General features: G+C 36.5%; 2 protein-coding genes across 2 annotated transcripts; both read right to left on the bottom strand.

Moving 5' to 3' along the window:
* Nucleotides 1-1588: 1588 nt before the first annotated feature.
* LOC149503013 (uncharacterized) lies at nt 1589-2298 on the bottom strand. Its single transcript, XM_089727887.1, has one exon. It carries the CDS (start codon nt 2252-2254, stop codon nt 1604-1606), a length of 651 nt encoding a protein of 216 aa, XP_089584013.1. The 5' UTR covers nt 2255-2298; the 3' UTR covers nt 1589-1603.
* Nucleotides 2299-2615: 317 nt separating this feature from the next.
* LOC149503012 (uncharacterized) lies at nt 2616-12064 on the bottom strand. Its single transcript, XM_089727508.1, has 5 exons — nt 10535-12064; nt 9526-10311; nt 9206-9321; nt 2868-3272; nt 2616-2649 (listed from the first exon to the last, which is right to left on the bottom strand). Exons 1-5 carry the CDS (start codon nt 12062-12064, stop codon nt 2616-2618), a joined length of 2871 nt encoding a protein of 956 aa, XP_089583634.1.
* Between the last annotated feature and the right edge of the window lie 3142 nt (nt 12065-15206).

Raw genomic sequence — 15206 nt, 5'->3', positions numbered from 1 at the left:
GTTAGGTGAGCCATATACTCGCTAGCCTACGAGGTCAATAGAAAAAAAAAACATTTAAGAAAAAAAATATATATATGTAAGCTTTGTGTTGGCGTTGACAGAAACATTAATATTTGGGTATGTATCAGTTCAGCATTCAACCATAAGAGGGAGCCACAAGTGGGACAAAGAAAGAAACGTGTTTTTTCTCGATCGGAATAAAAATAACTAGTCAGGTCATAAGTATTGTCACACAGTAAAAACTTTTCTTTTAGAATGCTGGCCACAAAAAAGTTTATTGAATTCGAATATCGAATTGTTCACGAAAATAAAAATGTATACTTTTAGAACTTTTACTCATTTTTAAATATGGAGTGGACGCTTAAAGAAGACCGTGTTGCAGTTATTGCGTTGCATCGTTGCGGTTACGCCCAATTCAAATTTTTAACATACTGAAAAACTTGAATATAACCAAAAGATTCATTCATCGTACCATCAAACGATACAATGAAGACTCTAGTGTAGACGACAGGTCAAGAAGTGGTCGCCCTCGGTCTGTTAGGACTCCAGCAGTGATAAAAGCTGTGAAGGCGCGAATTCAAAGAAATCCCGAACGTAAGCAGAAACTGTTGGCCCTTCAGATGGAGTTAAGCAGAACCACGGTGAAAAGGGTATTAAATGAAGACTTAGGGCTTCGGGCATATCGAAGAAAAACAGGACATTGTTTGAATGCTCGTCTAATGGATCTGAGACTGAAGAGATGCCGCGCTTTGTTGAAGCGGTACGCGGGAAAAAAATATCGGGAAATTCTTTTTTCGGATGAAAAAATTTTTACCGTAGAAGAGAGCTACAACAAACAAAATGATAAGGTGTACGCACACAGTAGTGAAGAAGCGAGCAACCGTATTTCGCGTGTCCAACGAGGTCATTTTCCATGCTCGCTCATGGTATGGTTGGGAGTTTCTTATTGGGGCTTAACAGAGGTACATTTTTGTTAGAAAGGTGTAAAAACGAATGCAGTTGTGTATCAAAATACAGTCCTGACGAACCTTGTGGAACCTGTTTCTCATACCATGTTCAATAACAGGCACTGGGTATTCCAACAAGATTCGGCGCCAGCTCATAGAGCGAAGAGCACACAAGACTGGCTGGCGGCGCGTGAAATTGACTTCATCCGGCACGAAGACTGGCCCTCCTCCATTCCAGATTTGAATCCGTTAGATTACAAGATATGGCAACACTTGGAGGAAAAGGCGTGCTTAAAGCCTCATCCCAATTTGAAGTCACTCAAGACATCCTTGATTAAGGCAGCCGCCGATATTGACATGGACCTCGTTCGTGCTGCGATAGACGACTGGCCGCGCAGATTGAAGGCCTGTATTCAAAATCACGGAGGTCATTTTGAATAAACTTTAGTGTCATAAGAATCTATGTTTTGTTAAGTTCATTTTGGTATATGAATGGTTACATAATGAATAAACTTGTTTCAATTATTTTGCATTAAACATGTGACAGAATTTATAATAATAATAATAATAATGTTTTTATTTCAAGTATCCATGACTCATATAAATTGTTAATAAAACTTGACCTATGTTATTAGTTATATTTAGATCACAATGAATTACTGTGGTAACATCCCATGGGAGATGGCACCACAGCGACCCATGTATGTACAGTCCAGCCTGCTTGCGATCATGCTCAGGATACTGTTGGAGCTGGCCCTCACTCTGTTTACCAGAGATGCACACCTCTTACGCATGGTAGCGTAAAAACAATCTATGTGCGCGTCTGCAAACATCCCTGATGCGCTACAAAAGCGGGGCAGCACCACCAGCACCCTAAACGCGTTATTGTATTGAACACGGAGAGCATTGTACGATCTTTGAGTATATCCAGCCCACAAGCTGCACGTGTAAAAGTTAGTACAGTAGGCCCTAAAGAGGGTGACCTTGACTTTAAGTGAACACCGTGCAAACCTGCGAGCTATCATGTTTGCTCTAACCGACAACGCTCTCCGCTCTCGTTCAATATCTTCATCATCTTTGAGATCAGGGGTCAACACATGGCCGAGATATTTAAATTTATAAACTCTTGTCAATGGCGTTCCGTTGAGTACTACGGGAGGTATTTTATCATGCGTCCCACCCCTGGTCTCAAAGACCATGATCTCCGACTTTTTACAGTTGTACACCAAACCGTGTGATTTGGCGTATCCCTCACACAAAGAAACAAGTTGCCTTAGGCCACAGATAGACGCGCTCAGCAGCACCATATCGTCTGCGTAGCTGATGTTGTTTACGGACACCCCGTCTATGAAACAATCAATCCTGGTCCTACTGAGCTCGCCGATCAGCTCATTCATATACAGGTTGAAGAGCGTAGGCGAACTCAACCCGCCTTGTCTCACCCCGCACTCCAACCTATACGGAAGAGACAAAGCCCCAGCCCATCGCACATTGTTGATCTGGTTCCCATACCAAAACTTTAGAATGTTATTTATTTCCGTGGGTAGTTTAATATTTTCCAACTTTTTCCACAAGAGGTCATAGGAAACCAAATCAAACGCCTTGGACAGATCAAGAAAGCAGGCATAAACAGGTGTTCCTCGCCGCGTGTAGTATTTGACAGCATGCTTAAGACTTAAGATTGCACTCTCTGTCGACAAACCTGAACGGAATCCGAATTGGTTATCATGAAGATTTACATATTTATTTAGTTTAAAGTTAAGCATGCTGTCCAACACTTTGGATATAACAGTAGCTAGTGAGATAGGCCTATAGTTACTGCTATCTGCAAGGTCTCCAGTCTTATTTTTAGCTATTGGTACAACTATTGTTCGTATCATTTCCCTTGGCAAATAACTATGACCCACACAAATGTTATACAGCATTGAGAGAACCCTAGAGATGTGCACGCCCGCATAACGCAGGTGCTCAATGCTGAGCCCGTCATGTCCCGGAGACTTACCACGTGACATTGACCTAATTGTCTTTTTAACATCCTTAGACGTAAATGCCACTCCAATTTCCCTGCCGTGTTCAATATCAAGCACCGACCCAGCGAGTCCTAAAGTAGATTTTACAAAGAAGCGTTCTTTGAACATGTTGGCAATTTGTTCTGGTTCACTCACGCCACCGACGCTCACAGGTATTGTCGGCCTATTCTTTAATTTATTTGTGTGTTTCCAAAAGCCACGAAAATCACTTTTAGAATGGTGTGAGGCTAGAATATCCATTTTTATTTGGTCCTCATGATCTTGGCACCACTTTAGTCTAGACTTGAAAACTTTTCTAGATTCACACATATCATTATACGTTATGATATCATATCATTTATGACCTGACTAGGTATATAATTAAAATATATGACGGAGGAGAAACGCTGAAGGAATGTTTTTAAAAAGTGTGACGTCAGCATTGTTGACGTCACCGTCTTTAAGTTCTCGATGATGACTCATATTTGGGCTTCCAAAACAAAACTTCACGAGAACTGCGTATATTGCACGAGAAGCATAACAACGTTACAGAGAGATCCGTACTGTACTACGGCTCGGACACGAATGAATCAACGCTTTTTTTTTTTTTTTTTTTTTTTTTATGATTGAAAGTTTACTGGTGGCCCGAAGGCCTTTCCAGTTTCACCAGGACAGGTGGGCGAGCAAAGGCTCAGCCAAGAGGGGTGGGATTTGCTAACAACTGCCCGAGCGCCTCCGAAGGAGACCTAACAACTCAAGAGCAATTGTTTCGCGAATGAATCTACTACCGGATCGGAATCGCGACCCGCTGAGAAGATCCGGCGAGAAACTCATCGGGCTGATGCATGGGTGAATCAACGCTAGACAGCGCGGCCGTATTTATAGGACTTCGTACACGTCAGCGTGTTTACAAGTATTAAACACGTGAGCGTGTTTACAAGATTTTAAAGTATTGAAATTACAATAAAAGGGACTGTTTAACATCAATTTCTTATCACAGAGTAATTAGTTGATGATCAGTAGGTAAATAGTCATATTTGCGCCGACATATATAATTCATTAAAACTCTTTGTGAATTTGCTCTATTATAAAAAAGAAAAAGACGACTCAAGTTTGAATACAAGAATAGTAAAGCATGAACATTTAATTGTCGATTCTCTGTTTTAGGTTAGTAGTTATTTCATTAGTTGATATTTATTAAGTAAAAGATATCTGTATTTAATAAATAAAACTCTGATTTAGATGAATCACGTAGTGTTTTGCTTTAAGAAGAAATATTATAGATAATCTTATATAATAATATGTCCGTACGGGTTGTAATTTAAGTCTGCATGGGTATGATACTAATTTCTGCTAACACTAACACAGTCGAAGTTCGAAGTTGTTATTTCAAAAATGCTGACGTTATCTTTAAGTCTGATTATATTGGCCCCTTAATAGCAACTGGCACGTGACGTAAGCATCTTCAGGAATAAAAATATAAAAAAATAAAACGTGTTATGTGTCGATAATGAAGTAATGACGTTGTCACAAAAATATATACTACGGCTGTATTTTTCAGGTTTGTTTATAAATTTTTATTATACTTAGCAGATTTAGAGTCACATTCTGCTGTTCAGTCTAGCTAATTTATTGTAAAAAACACTATCTTAACATGAGACTAATTTGCAGAACCACAAAGTAGAGATTAGAAAATGAGGTTCAAGTTTTTTGGGTACAAAAATTCTGACATTCGGAAGTATAATCTCGCTTGTTTATCTGTTACAATGGAGTGGCCAGTGTCTACGCTACTTTGTTTAACCTAAGCGTCATACAAACAGTAAAGATCTTTCTCTCTGATTTTCGGAGCTTTTGCACATAAGTTTCTTTCTTGCTGTCTTGAATTAAAAAGATAATATATTCTTATCTGTTCAGTTTCATGGTAGTTGATAAAATAACTGTATTCATTATTTACAGTCGTTTTTATATCTTGGTAAATATGAGCGAATGTTTTTTGTTTGTTTTAAAGGCATATAGTATGAGAAGATGTAACAGATAATTTAATAATACCGTTGTACGTAATATTCAGTGAATCGTTGAAATATTTTTCAAAATTAAATGTTTCTCTGAGAAACATAAGTATCTATGCCTCAGATGAATTGCTTTATTCTTAGCCGTATTTTATGTCTATGATACTTATGTCTAATAATGAAACTATCACTGTGTTTTACAGTCACAAAATATGGTCAAATTATCTCTAGGCAATAAAGTTATGAGACTAACATATTTGTATTCATTTCCAATCTGTTAGCGGATGGAAATAAAAAAGAATATCAGCGTCGGTTTTGTTAAATCTTTTCAAAATTGGAAGCCGGACCTAAAATTAGATTTCGCAACGACTCACTAATCTTTTAGAAGTACAGTTCTGTTCCTTTGTCAAACAAAAGCCTAGGTCATAGCTCGTTTATAACTAATCGTTATGCAATAAAGTCTTTGCAAAAGCTGGCTTATTGATGTAGACCAGCTGTTCTATCTAGCGTAACTGCTCCAGTCAAATTTAAGAACTATTCCTTAGCGTTACGGCTCAAATTGCTATCCATCATAAATGAATCAAGATTCGAAAATTTGTTAAGTAGTTCTCAGTCTAAATGTCACGCGTTAAGAGCTACAATTGCATGCTTTGTTCGTGGTAAAGTCTAGACCGGATCGTGAGTTATGATGCTTATAATTTGATTGTGTTAGGTCGCGTGCGGCGCCTTTGATTGCAACATTTACGGCACCCTTAGAACAGATCGTTTCTAGTATTACAAGACAACGTGACTTAAGGACCGCGACTTCTCGACCGCGATTTTGCATTCATTTATTTATACATATATTTGTGTGTGTGTATGCATGTGTGTAAACGAAAGGTAGGCAGCGGCTTGGCTCTGCCCTTGGCATTGCTGAAGTCCATCGGCGACGGTAACCACTCACTATCAGGTGGGCCGTATGCTCGTCTGCCTACAAAGGCAATAAAAAAAAATAAAAAAAGTTAAGATGTATTTTTTTCCTACCTAAGCTGATGGTCTTGAGAGACCATTTCAGCGCAACCTTAAGTAGTAGGTGAGCTCACGGTGCTCAACCCTGACGACGGTGCTAAAACTAACCCTAGCAAAAGCAGTGCTTCGCAGAATCTAACACCGGATCGGAAACGCGACCCATTGAGAAGATCCGGCGAGAAACTCAGTGGGCTGCGTCTGTGGGTTAATTTACTCGCCGAGCCCTTCGTCGCAAGCGACGGGTTCGACGAGAACGATGACCGGGGTAATATGCCATTATCTGTTTTAATGTTGCATTGACCACGCCATACAAAGTCGTCATATTGAAATAAAATACATTAAGTACAGTGTATTTTGCAACACGTAATTACGTTCGCACTTCTCACTTCTGCCATAAAATAGTTTTGGTCATGAAGGATAGGCTATTCAAAAAGCTTATACTAGTCTTATTCTATATGTTATCTATTTAGTGGTGGTAGGACCTCTTTTGAGTCCGCGCGGCTAGGTACCACCACCCTGCCTATTTCTGCCGTGAAGCAGTAATGCGTTTCGGTTTGAAGGGTGGGGCAGCCGTTGTAACTATACTGAGACCTTAGAACTTATATCTCAAGGTGCGTGGCGCATTTACGTTGTATATGTCTATGGGTTCCAGTAACCTCTGAACACCAGGTGGGCTGTGAGCTCGTCCACTCATCAAATAAAAAATAAAAAATATGATTTTTAGTATATCATTCATTTCCGAGAATTTATTGTTATTATTTATTACTTACGATAGGTAGTGGCTTGGCTCTGCCCCTGGTATTGCTCTAATCTATCTTATTACGGCCGCATAAAAAACATTCTTGAAGTTTACTGCATTCTTATGAAACTCGCTCGCAAACTTACTTTTTTGATTGAAATATTACGACCTATCAAAAAAAAAAATCGATTTATTTTCTAATCGTAATACAAAAAGAGGAAGACGCTGTAAAAAAAGACGCAAACTCGATGTCTCGATATCACATCCCAGCATTGTCACAAGTAGCTATAAATTAAACTAGTAACATGTGAATAAATCCTTATTATTTATATCTGGACAGGTCGGTTCCAGCTGACAGATTGCGCTGGAATAAACACATCTTGTAATTGTATACAATAGACCGCGGAGGTCCCGAATTGACGTTTTAATAGAGACCGCAAACAAAGTATTATATTTGTACGGTAGATTATAGCTGTGCTATGTCTGGCAACATTTTTGCATTACATAAAATATGGCTAACCTAAAGTTATGAGTTTGAAAATGCTACTAAATTCGTAATTAATGAATAAAAGCTTTGTTGATTCGCATTCCTAGAAGAACGAACAGTTTAAGCGGATCGTCGCCTATAATAATAAAAATATTGTAATAAGGCTTCGTGAGCATTCGTGTACATATATCAGGTTATATTGACATTGACAGCTTTGAGGCAATCTCAAAATAATTTAGATGTAAAATAAATCATAATTAATTGCTTGCTTTCAAAGGAATCTTAATACGTTTTTTTTAAAACAAAAAAGTGTACAATTATTACAAGATACAATTAAATAGTCAAGCGACATTTTTGGATCATTTTGTGTAATTTTGCAACAATATAAGCATTTTAGTTGCGTTGTTTGGGTGACTTCAAGATGTCAGACTTGAAAGGTAGGTAATATTATTTAACAAGGTCTCACCACGTTTTTTACTTTTTTACGTTTTTTACTTTTAACGTCCTCCGATATTTCAGCCCTCCTAACACCATAATCACGGGTAGACTGACAAACTGCGGGTAGATTGTAAAGAGTAGACAAATCTATCTATCCTTTTCTGTTTAGGCGATATTGGTAATCAATGACCTGCTTCGACAAGTTACAACTCACGGTAACGACGATTTCTTTTGAAGAAGAATAAGCTTCATTCTACCGAAAATTGTATATTGTGGTAAAGAGTTATTACTTATAATGTACAATTAAAACTAGCTTTATGGTTTAATATCGTGTTTTTTATTGTAAAATTCAAATGTCAACGAATAACACGTACCATCCGGCTATGGAATGAGCTCCCCTCTACGGTGTTTCCCGAGCGCTATGACATGTCCTTCTTCAAACGAGGCTTGTGGAGAGTATAAAGCGGTAGTAAGCGGCTTGGCTCTGCCTCTGGCATTGCTGTCTATGGGCGACGGTAACCACTCACCGTCAGGTGGGCCGTATGCTCGTCTGCCTATAAGGGCAATAAAAATAAAATAACACTTTAGTTGAAGTCTTTTTAGCGTCGAAAATAATATAATAACAATAAGAAACGCTAGATTAAACTCTAAAAGTAGTTTTAATTATTTATTATTTCTACGACTCGTAAACATCGAAGAAAATAATACTTTTAATGCAGATATTTGCAAAAACTCAAAACAATTCACATCGCGACATCCTCAATCTGTTATCTGCAGTATTGTAGGCCATGTGTGTATGTGTTTCGTGACATCAACGCAAATTTTTCTGTGGAAGTTTTATATCAAGAACTATCTGGGAGCGTCCGTAATATTTCTGCTATTTTCTTTTTTGTTTGTCGTTCGGCTCGAGCTTTTGTTTCAAAGGGCTCCAGATAAAAATTGTTTAATGTCACCGAGAAATATAAATTGCGAATGTGGATTTTTCTTTTATACATATTCACGTTGAAACGCGCGAAAACTGGTATATTATGTTTTTTTTATTGGTAAACGAATCCATATTTTTTTTTTTTTTTTAATTTATTTATTTAAGGTCGCTTTTTAACAACAATGGTCATTAACGACCACTATAAGCTTATAGTTAAATTAATCTATGGTAATCTATAATTTTCAGGAATTTTAAAGTACATTTTACATTAATATTTAAACAGTCAAACAAACACATAGGCAAGGCAGAAGTATGTCTTTCTGCATTAAACATTGGGCACTCAGTTAGTAAATGCTTAATAGATATATTGCTATCACATCGACTACATTTCTTTATTTCTTCTTTTGTAATAAGATGGATGTGAGTAATGTTACAGTGACCTATTCTTAATCTATTTAAAACTACTTGATCTTTTCTATTATTAATCTCAAAATTCCCTTTTTCAAAAACGGATTTTCTTATATCATATAAAGCACTTTTATTATCTTTTACCCAATAGCTATTCCAGAGTGTTTTAATCTTCCATTTAATGTGTTTTTTAAGATCCTGTATATTAGAAGTAAGGTAATTACATTGGGCTAACTTTGTGGCTCTCTTAGCTTCTGTGTCAGCTCTTTCATTTCCAGATATGCCTTGGTGACTAGGAATCCAGATTAGCTTTATTATGTAATTGTTATCTATAAGCCCGGTTAGAATTTCCTTGATCAGAATAATAAGGGGGTTTTTGTTGTGATTATTTGAAAGGGCCATGAGGGTAGACATTGAATCAGTGAAAACTATATATTTTTTGTGATTTGTGTTTGTCTTAATAATGTTTAAGCATTCTAGTATAGCAACTGCTTCGCATGTGAATATAGAGGTATAGTCTTGGAGTCTATTCTTGCAACTATAATTTTCAGATACAATAGCGCAACCAGATCTACCTTCACAGACTGAGCCGTCCGTGTAGTACATCATGAAGTCTAAGTGATTATTTTTAATTTCGTAGAAAAGATCTTTGTAGATATAATCTGATGTGGTGTCTCGGGGATTATTTTGAGCTATTTCCATATTTATTGTGAAATTTGATTGGTGCCACGGAGGATAGTAGTGGTGTTTACGTGGAAACAGCGGGGGAAAATCTAAATTTATTTCTGCAAGGTATTTTTTAATTCTTAACCGCAAAGGAGATGAAAGGGTTGGTTGTAACCTAAATTCTATATCCGATGGTACAGGGTCCTTTAGTATAAATGAGTCTTTGTTGTTTGTTATATGGTTAATGGCATATGACAGGCATAGCTCTTCTCTCCTAAAAGCTAGTGGCATTTCCTCTGCTTCAACTAGAATGCTGTTTATTGGGCTTGTTCTGAAGGCTCCTAGACTTAATCTTAAACTAGTGTTGTGTATACTTTCTAGGGTTTTTAAAATATTGGAAGATGCAGAGTCATAAATAATAGAGCCATAGTCAATTTTTTGTCTTATCAATGCTTTGTATGTATTCTTAATGCATGTGCTATCTGAGCCCCAACTACTTCCTGATAGAATTTTGATGACGTTGAGTCTATTATAACAATCTGATTTTAGTTTTTTTATGTGGTCGACCCAGTTCAGTTTTTGATCAAAGATTAAACCTAATATTTTTAGATGACGGACCTCTTTAATTTGTTTATTATTAATTGTTAAGCTTACTGTTTCTTTCTTTTCCTTTTGCTAAAACGATAAATTCAGTTTTCGTATCTGAAAATTTAAATCCAGTATGTCGACACCATTCACTTAGTTTATCTAAAGTATTTTGCAATAGTGTTTGCGTTGGTTTAATGCTGTTCCCACTGCATACAAGGGTTAAGTCATCCGCAAATAAACATCCCTTCACTGGTCTTTCTATAACCTCTGTTACGCTATTAATTGAAACTAAAAAAAGTATTACGCTCACCACAGATCCCTGCGGTAGACCGTTCTCGGTATTGATAGGATCTGAAACGATGCCATCTATCTTAACCCTAATCCTCCTGTTTTCTAAAAAATTTCTAACGAAGGCTAGGGTGTTACCTTTAATACTCATCTGTTCCAGGAGTAACAAGACTCTGTGTTTCCACACCATTTCATAAGCCTTTTCCAAATCCAGGGAAACCGCCACAACCTTATTTTTAATTGCAAAGGATGTTAATATTTCGTTTTCCAAATACGCAAGATGATCTAATGTTGACTTATATTGTCTAAAACCAAATTGAACTGCTGATATTAGTTGATTCTGTTCTAAATACCATCTCAATCTATTACTTACGATTTTTTCGAGTAATTTACACAAATTGCAAGTGAGCGATATAGGTCTGTAACTGGAAGTTAAGGTTGGTAATTTCCCCGGTTTCGGAATCGGTATAACAATGGCTTCTCGCCACTTATCAGGAAAGACTTGATTGAGCCAAATGAAGTTGTAAATGTCAAGGAGTCGTTCTAGAGCCACGAGTGGAAGGTTTTTGATTAAGGTGTTAGATATGTTGTCTGGTCCAGGGCTAGAGTGTTTTAATTGGTGTAAATAGAAATACAGTTCATGAATTGTAATATTTTGATTGATAGAGTTACTATTATCCAAAAAATCGAATACATTATTATTCTCTTCTATTTGGTTTTTAAAAGATAGAAATTCTTGGCTGTAATTGTTAGAGCTAGAGTTTGCAGCAAAAGCAGACGCTAATAATACAGAGTTATTTTTTGGATCACCACTTAACTGTCTATCATTGTTTTTTAAGACTATTGTTTGTTTTTTGCTTTTTTGTCCATTAATAGCGTTTATTTTTTGCCATACAATCCCTGGCGGAGTGTAACTATTAATGGAAGTGATAAAACTTTCCCAACTTTTCTTTCTGCTTTCTTTAAATATTCTTCTAGCATTGGCTCTTTTTCTTTTGTAATCTATCTTAAGTGAATCTTGAAGATTTTGGAGATCTTCCAAACGATTTGGACTTTTTTGGTAATATTCGGCTTTTCTTTTTTCTTTTTTATAAAGTCTATATGCTCTTTTAGATTCTTTAAGTGATTTATCACACTCGTCGTTCCACCATGGCACTTGTTTTTTTTTAATTTTCCCTGTTGTTTTAGGTATATGTTTTTCTGCTGAACCGAGAAGTATTTGATTAAATTCATCAACTAAGTCATTAATTCTGGTCAAAGATTCGGGTGTAACTCTACTTAGTTGGTTAATTTTAATTTCTATATCAGAACGAAAGTTAGGCCAGTCTGCCATCTGATATTTGAAGTGTTGCGGGGCGTTTTGATTTTCGGGGCTTAAATCTATCTTTAATGTAATCATAATAGGGTAGTGATCACTGTCGTATAGATCGTCTAATGCATACCAGTCAAAGTAAGTTGATATACTTCGTGAAGCAAAGGCTAAATCGATACTGCTGGTGTGACCATTGCTATTATTAAAGTGTGTGGGCTGATTAGTATTAAGGAGAATCATATTTTCGTCTACATCTAACCAGTCAGATATAATTTTACCTCTCAGATCACAGTGATCTGAGCCCCAATAAAAATGGTGGCTATTAAAGTCACCCAATAATAAAAAAGGTGTTGGAAGCTGATTTTTTAGGTTATTCAGGTCATTTTCACTTAAGGGGCAGCTATTGGGCAAATAGACGTTACATATTGTAATAGCCAAAGGATATTCTATTCTTATTGCTATCACTTCTAGTGGGCTAATAATATCGACCTCTTTGGGCAGTGTGTGTGATTTTACATAAGTAGCTACTCCACCACTAGCTATACTGCTATTTGATCGATTTTTGAAAAAATGAATATAATTCTTTAACTTAGCACAGTAGTTATTTTTAAAATTAGTTTCTTGGATACAAATACAAAGAGGGTCAATATCATTTAATATACGTTGTATATTCTCTAATCGTCTATGAAAACCGTTAACATTCCACTGTAAAATTTTCATTCTGTCAAATAACTAAATCACTTACCTTATTTTTAAGCAAAATGTAATAAAAGAGACTATGGCTTGTTACTGGCTTCTAACAGTTTGATAAGTTCTAGTTTCTTAACTAATCTTGTACATCTATTTTTGAGGTTCCTATTTAAATTCATTTTAGTGCGGAGAAACGTGCACATATCAATTAGATCCGGGATATCATCCGTATAGTCTTTGATAAGTTCTTGAAGATTTTGTTTGCTACGGGAATTATCTAAAAAACTAATAAACTGGTCTAAGGTGAGTGGGAAGTGAGGTTGTGTTTCTGACTGATCCAGCTCTGTTTTAATATCCTTCCAAACTTGTTCTTCACTTCTGTCATCGAGAGTTTTCTTCTTCTTCTTGAGTGACTTAGGGGTCTTCTTTAGTTCTTCGTCCAGAGACCAATTGCTGTCGGTTTCATCCGTGTAATCACTGACTATAATATTACTGTCATCTAAGGTAGGTTCAGCTTGATTTATTTCCGGTTGTGATGGTTCTGAAGAGGTAGATGGATGAATCCGCTTAACACCTTTGTATATGTCAAATTTATTGTGTGGTAGTAAGTTTGTTGGTACTTGCGGTTTGGAAATTTCAGTAGGGGGGTAGATTTGGTTTATTTCATATTCAAGATTAATTGTAGAATTGAGAGACTGTGACGGTAGCTTGTTGGATTTGACTGTAGTGTCATTGGAAGTAGTTGAATTGTCTTGCGTGAGGTTGTTAGGACCTTTGGTACCGAGAACCTGTTGACTGCTTTGCGGACAGTATTTTGCCAAGTGTCCCATTCCATTACATACAAAGCATTTCATTGTTTCGTTTGTAATATAAATCCAATAATTGGTTTCATCATAGTTAATTTGCATCGATTCTGGTAATCTTTTTTCATCCTCAGGGGAAACGTATACTTGTCTCCTAAAGCTCATAATGTGTGAAAAACCAGGGTCCGGGATGCCCACTTTCATGAATGTTATGGGAGACAATACTTTAATACCCATTTCATTAAATTTTTCTTCTAAGATATCGTGCGGAATTATGGGGCAAACGTTGGATAAAACGATACGTTTGTTTCTTGTTATCAGCGGCCGAATCTCCAATACGTGGTCTTTCACTTTAACGTTTTTAATGACGTCAACCAATTCGTCAGCTGTTTGTTTTGAGTCCAAGTACACGCAGATTCTCGAGTTGGAAATGCGAGAAATGAAGCGGATTGACGTTGATTTGGTCACTGCGGAAAGGGCTAACAAGTAGTCTCGAATCATGATTCCGTCGATTGAGTTTATAATAATAGCTTGATCTTTCTTCGGGTAGCTGGTTTTAGATGTAACATTGGCATAACTTACGGTGGGGGTAGGTTTATCCATAGTGTCAGAGGGGCTCCCGTTGCCAGGAGTACCCCTAACTTGACAAACGGTGTTAAAACAGAACACTCGGTAGTGATATTATATTCGTAATTACTCGTTAACCGCGCCGCGTCGACCGATACGTGTGAACCGTACGGGGACCGCAAGGCAACTGGAATCCATATTTTATTTGAATATCTGCTTAAAATATTGCTATGAGTCTCTTGCCATTGTTCTGTTGTAAGTGTCGAAGCAAGTTTTTTTTTTGTGTTGTTGGCAATTCAAAGATATACTATAAATACATATAAAATACTGTTTTCGAAGAAAATATTTTAGTCGAATTGTGTTAATGATATTTTTATGATAAATTAAGTAAGAACACAACCTTAAATTTTATGATACTCATACAAAAAAAACTTGCATTGTCCATCAGACCTGGATATGTAAAAGAGTGTAAGTAATTCAAGTGACAACGCTATAGTGCATGGCTCGCTATTGTATGCGGCCGTCCTCATTGAGCTGCCCATTCGTGTATTTTCAGTGTACACGGGAACTATCTATTTGTTGGATTTCCTTTCAATTTCAAAACGAGGACATGTATGATTTACTGGATTATAAAACGCTATTCAAATGGTATAAAATCTCTTGTATCTGTCATTTTATTAATAAGTTTGTCGCTCACGAACAATAAATTGGTTCTTTGTTTGTGGCGTCACGAATAAAACACTTCGCTAAATAAAGAAAACTAGAGGTCCCGCAGTAGTCGAAATTCGACTATAATTAATTGGAATTGTAAGTTTGAACACTATTATGATTGTATTTTATACTTCTATAATCACAATTTTCGCCAAGGCTACTCTATAAAAAAATATTAATAAAGACAAACAATATTTAATCTATTCTCAATTTGACCACAGACGTCAAGAACAAAAGTTTGACAATAAATAGTATGCATGCGTGTGTGCGTCAAATACATGGTATGTAGTGTGTGTAATGTTTTCTTTATTGATTTAATGTATCTTTTATGTATTATTTAAAAAAAAATTAGCATTGTGCACTTCTTCTCTATATTCTCTATAAGTGTGGAAAATTTGATACTCCTCCGAGCGCGCAATTTTCGTAAAAAGGGATACAAAGTTTTTGCTTCACGTATTAATATATAGATATAAAAAAAAACAAGAATCACGGTCGATTTTCTCCAACATTCTCGTGTTGTCTAAACATAAGTAACATACATTTACACGAACGGACAATGCATCACGTCCTACGACGTTACTGGCACGCATACTATAAATATGATACGTCAT

The sequence above is a fragment of the Bombyx mandarina genome, chromosome 05 (genome assembly GCF_030267445.1).
Source record: "Bombyx mandarina strain Sakado chromosome 05, ASM3026744v2".
Lineage (NCBI taxonomy): Eukaryota > Metazoa > Arthropoda > Insecta > Lepidoptera > Bombycidae > Bombyx > Bombyx mandarina.
This window is presented reverse-complemented; position numbering and strand designations above follow the sequence as displayed.

Bases quoted from the DNA above. Each gene is read 5' to 3' on its own strand.
- LOC149503013 (XM_089727887.1), bottom strand. From the start codon at position 2,254: ATGGTGCTGCTGAGCGCGTCTATCTGTGGCCTAAGGCAACTTGTTTCT.
- LOC149503012 (XM_089727508.1), bottom strand. From the start codon at position 12,064: ATGATTCTCCTTAATACTAATCAGCCCACACACTTTAATAATAGCAAT. The intron at 3,273-9,205 runs GTTAGCCCAATG...GTGTGAATCTAG, and splicing joins GAAGCTAAGAGAGCCACAAA to AAAAGTTTTCAAGTCTAGAC. The intron at 2,650-2,867 runs GTATAACATTTG...GATTCCGTTCAG, and splicing joins TCTAGGGTTCTCTCAATGCT to GTTTGTCGACAGAGAGTGCA.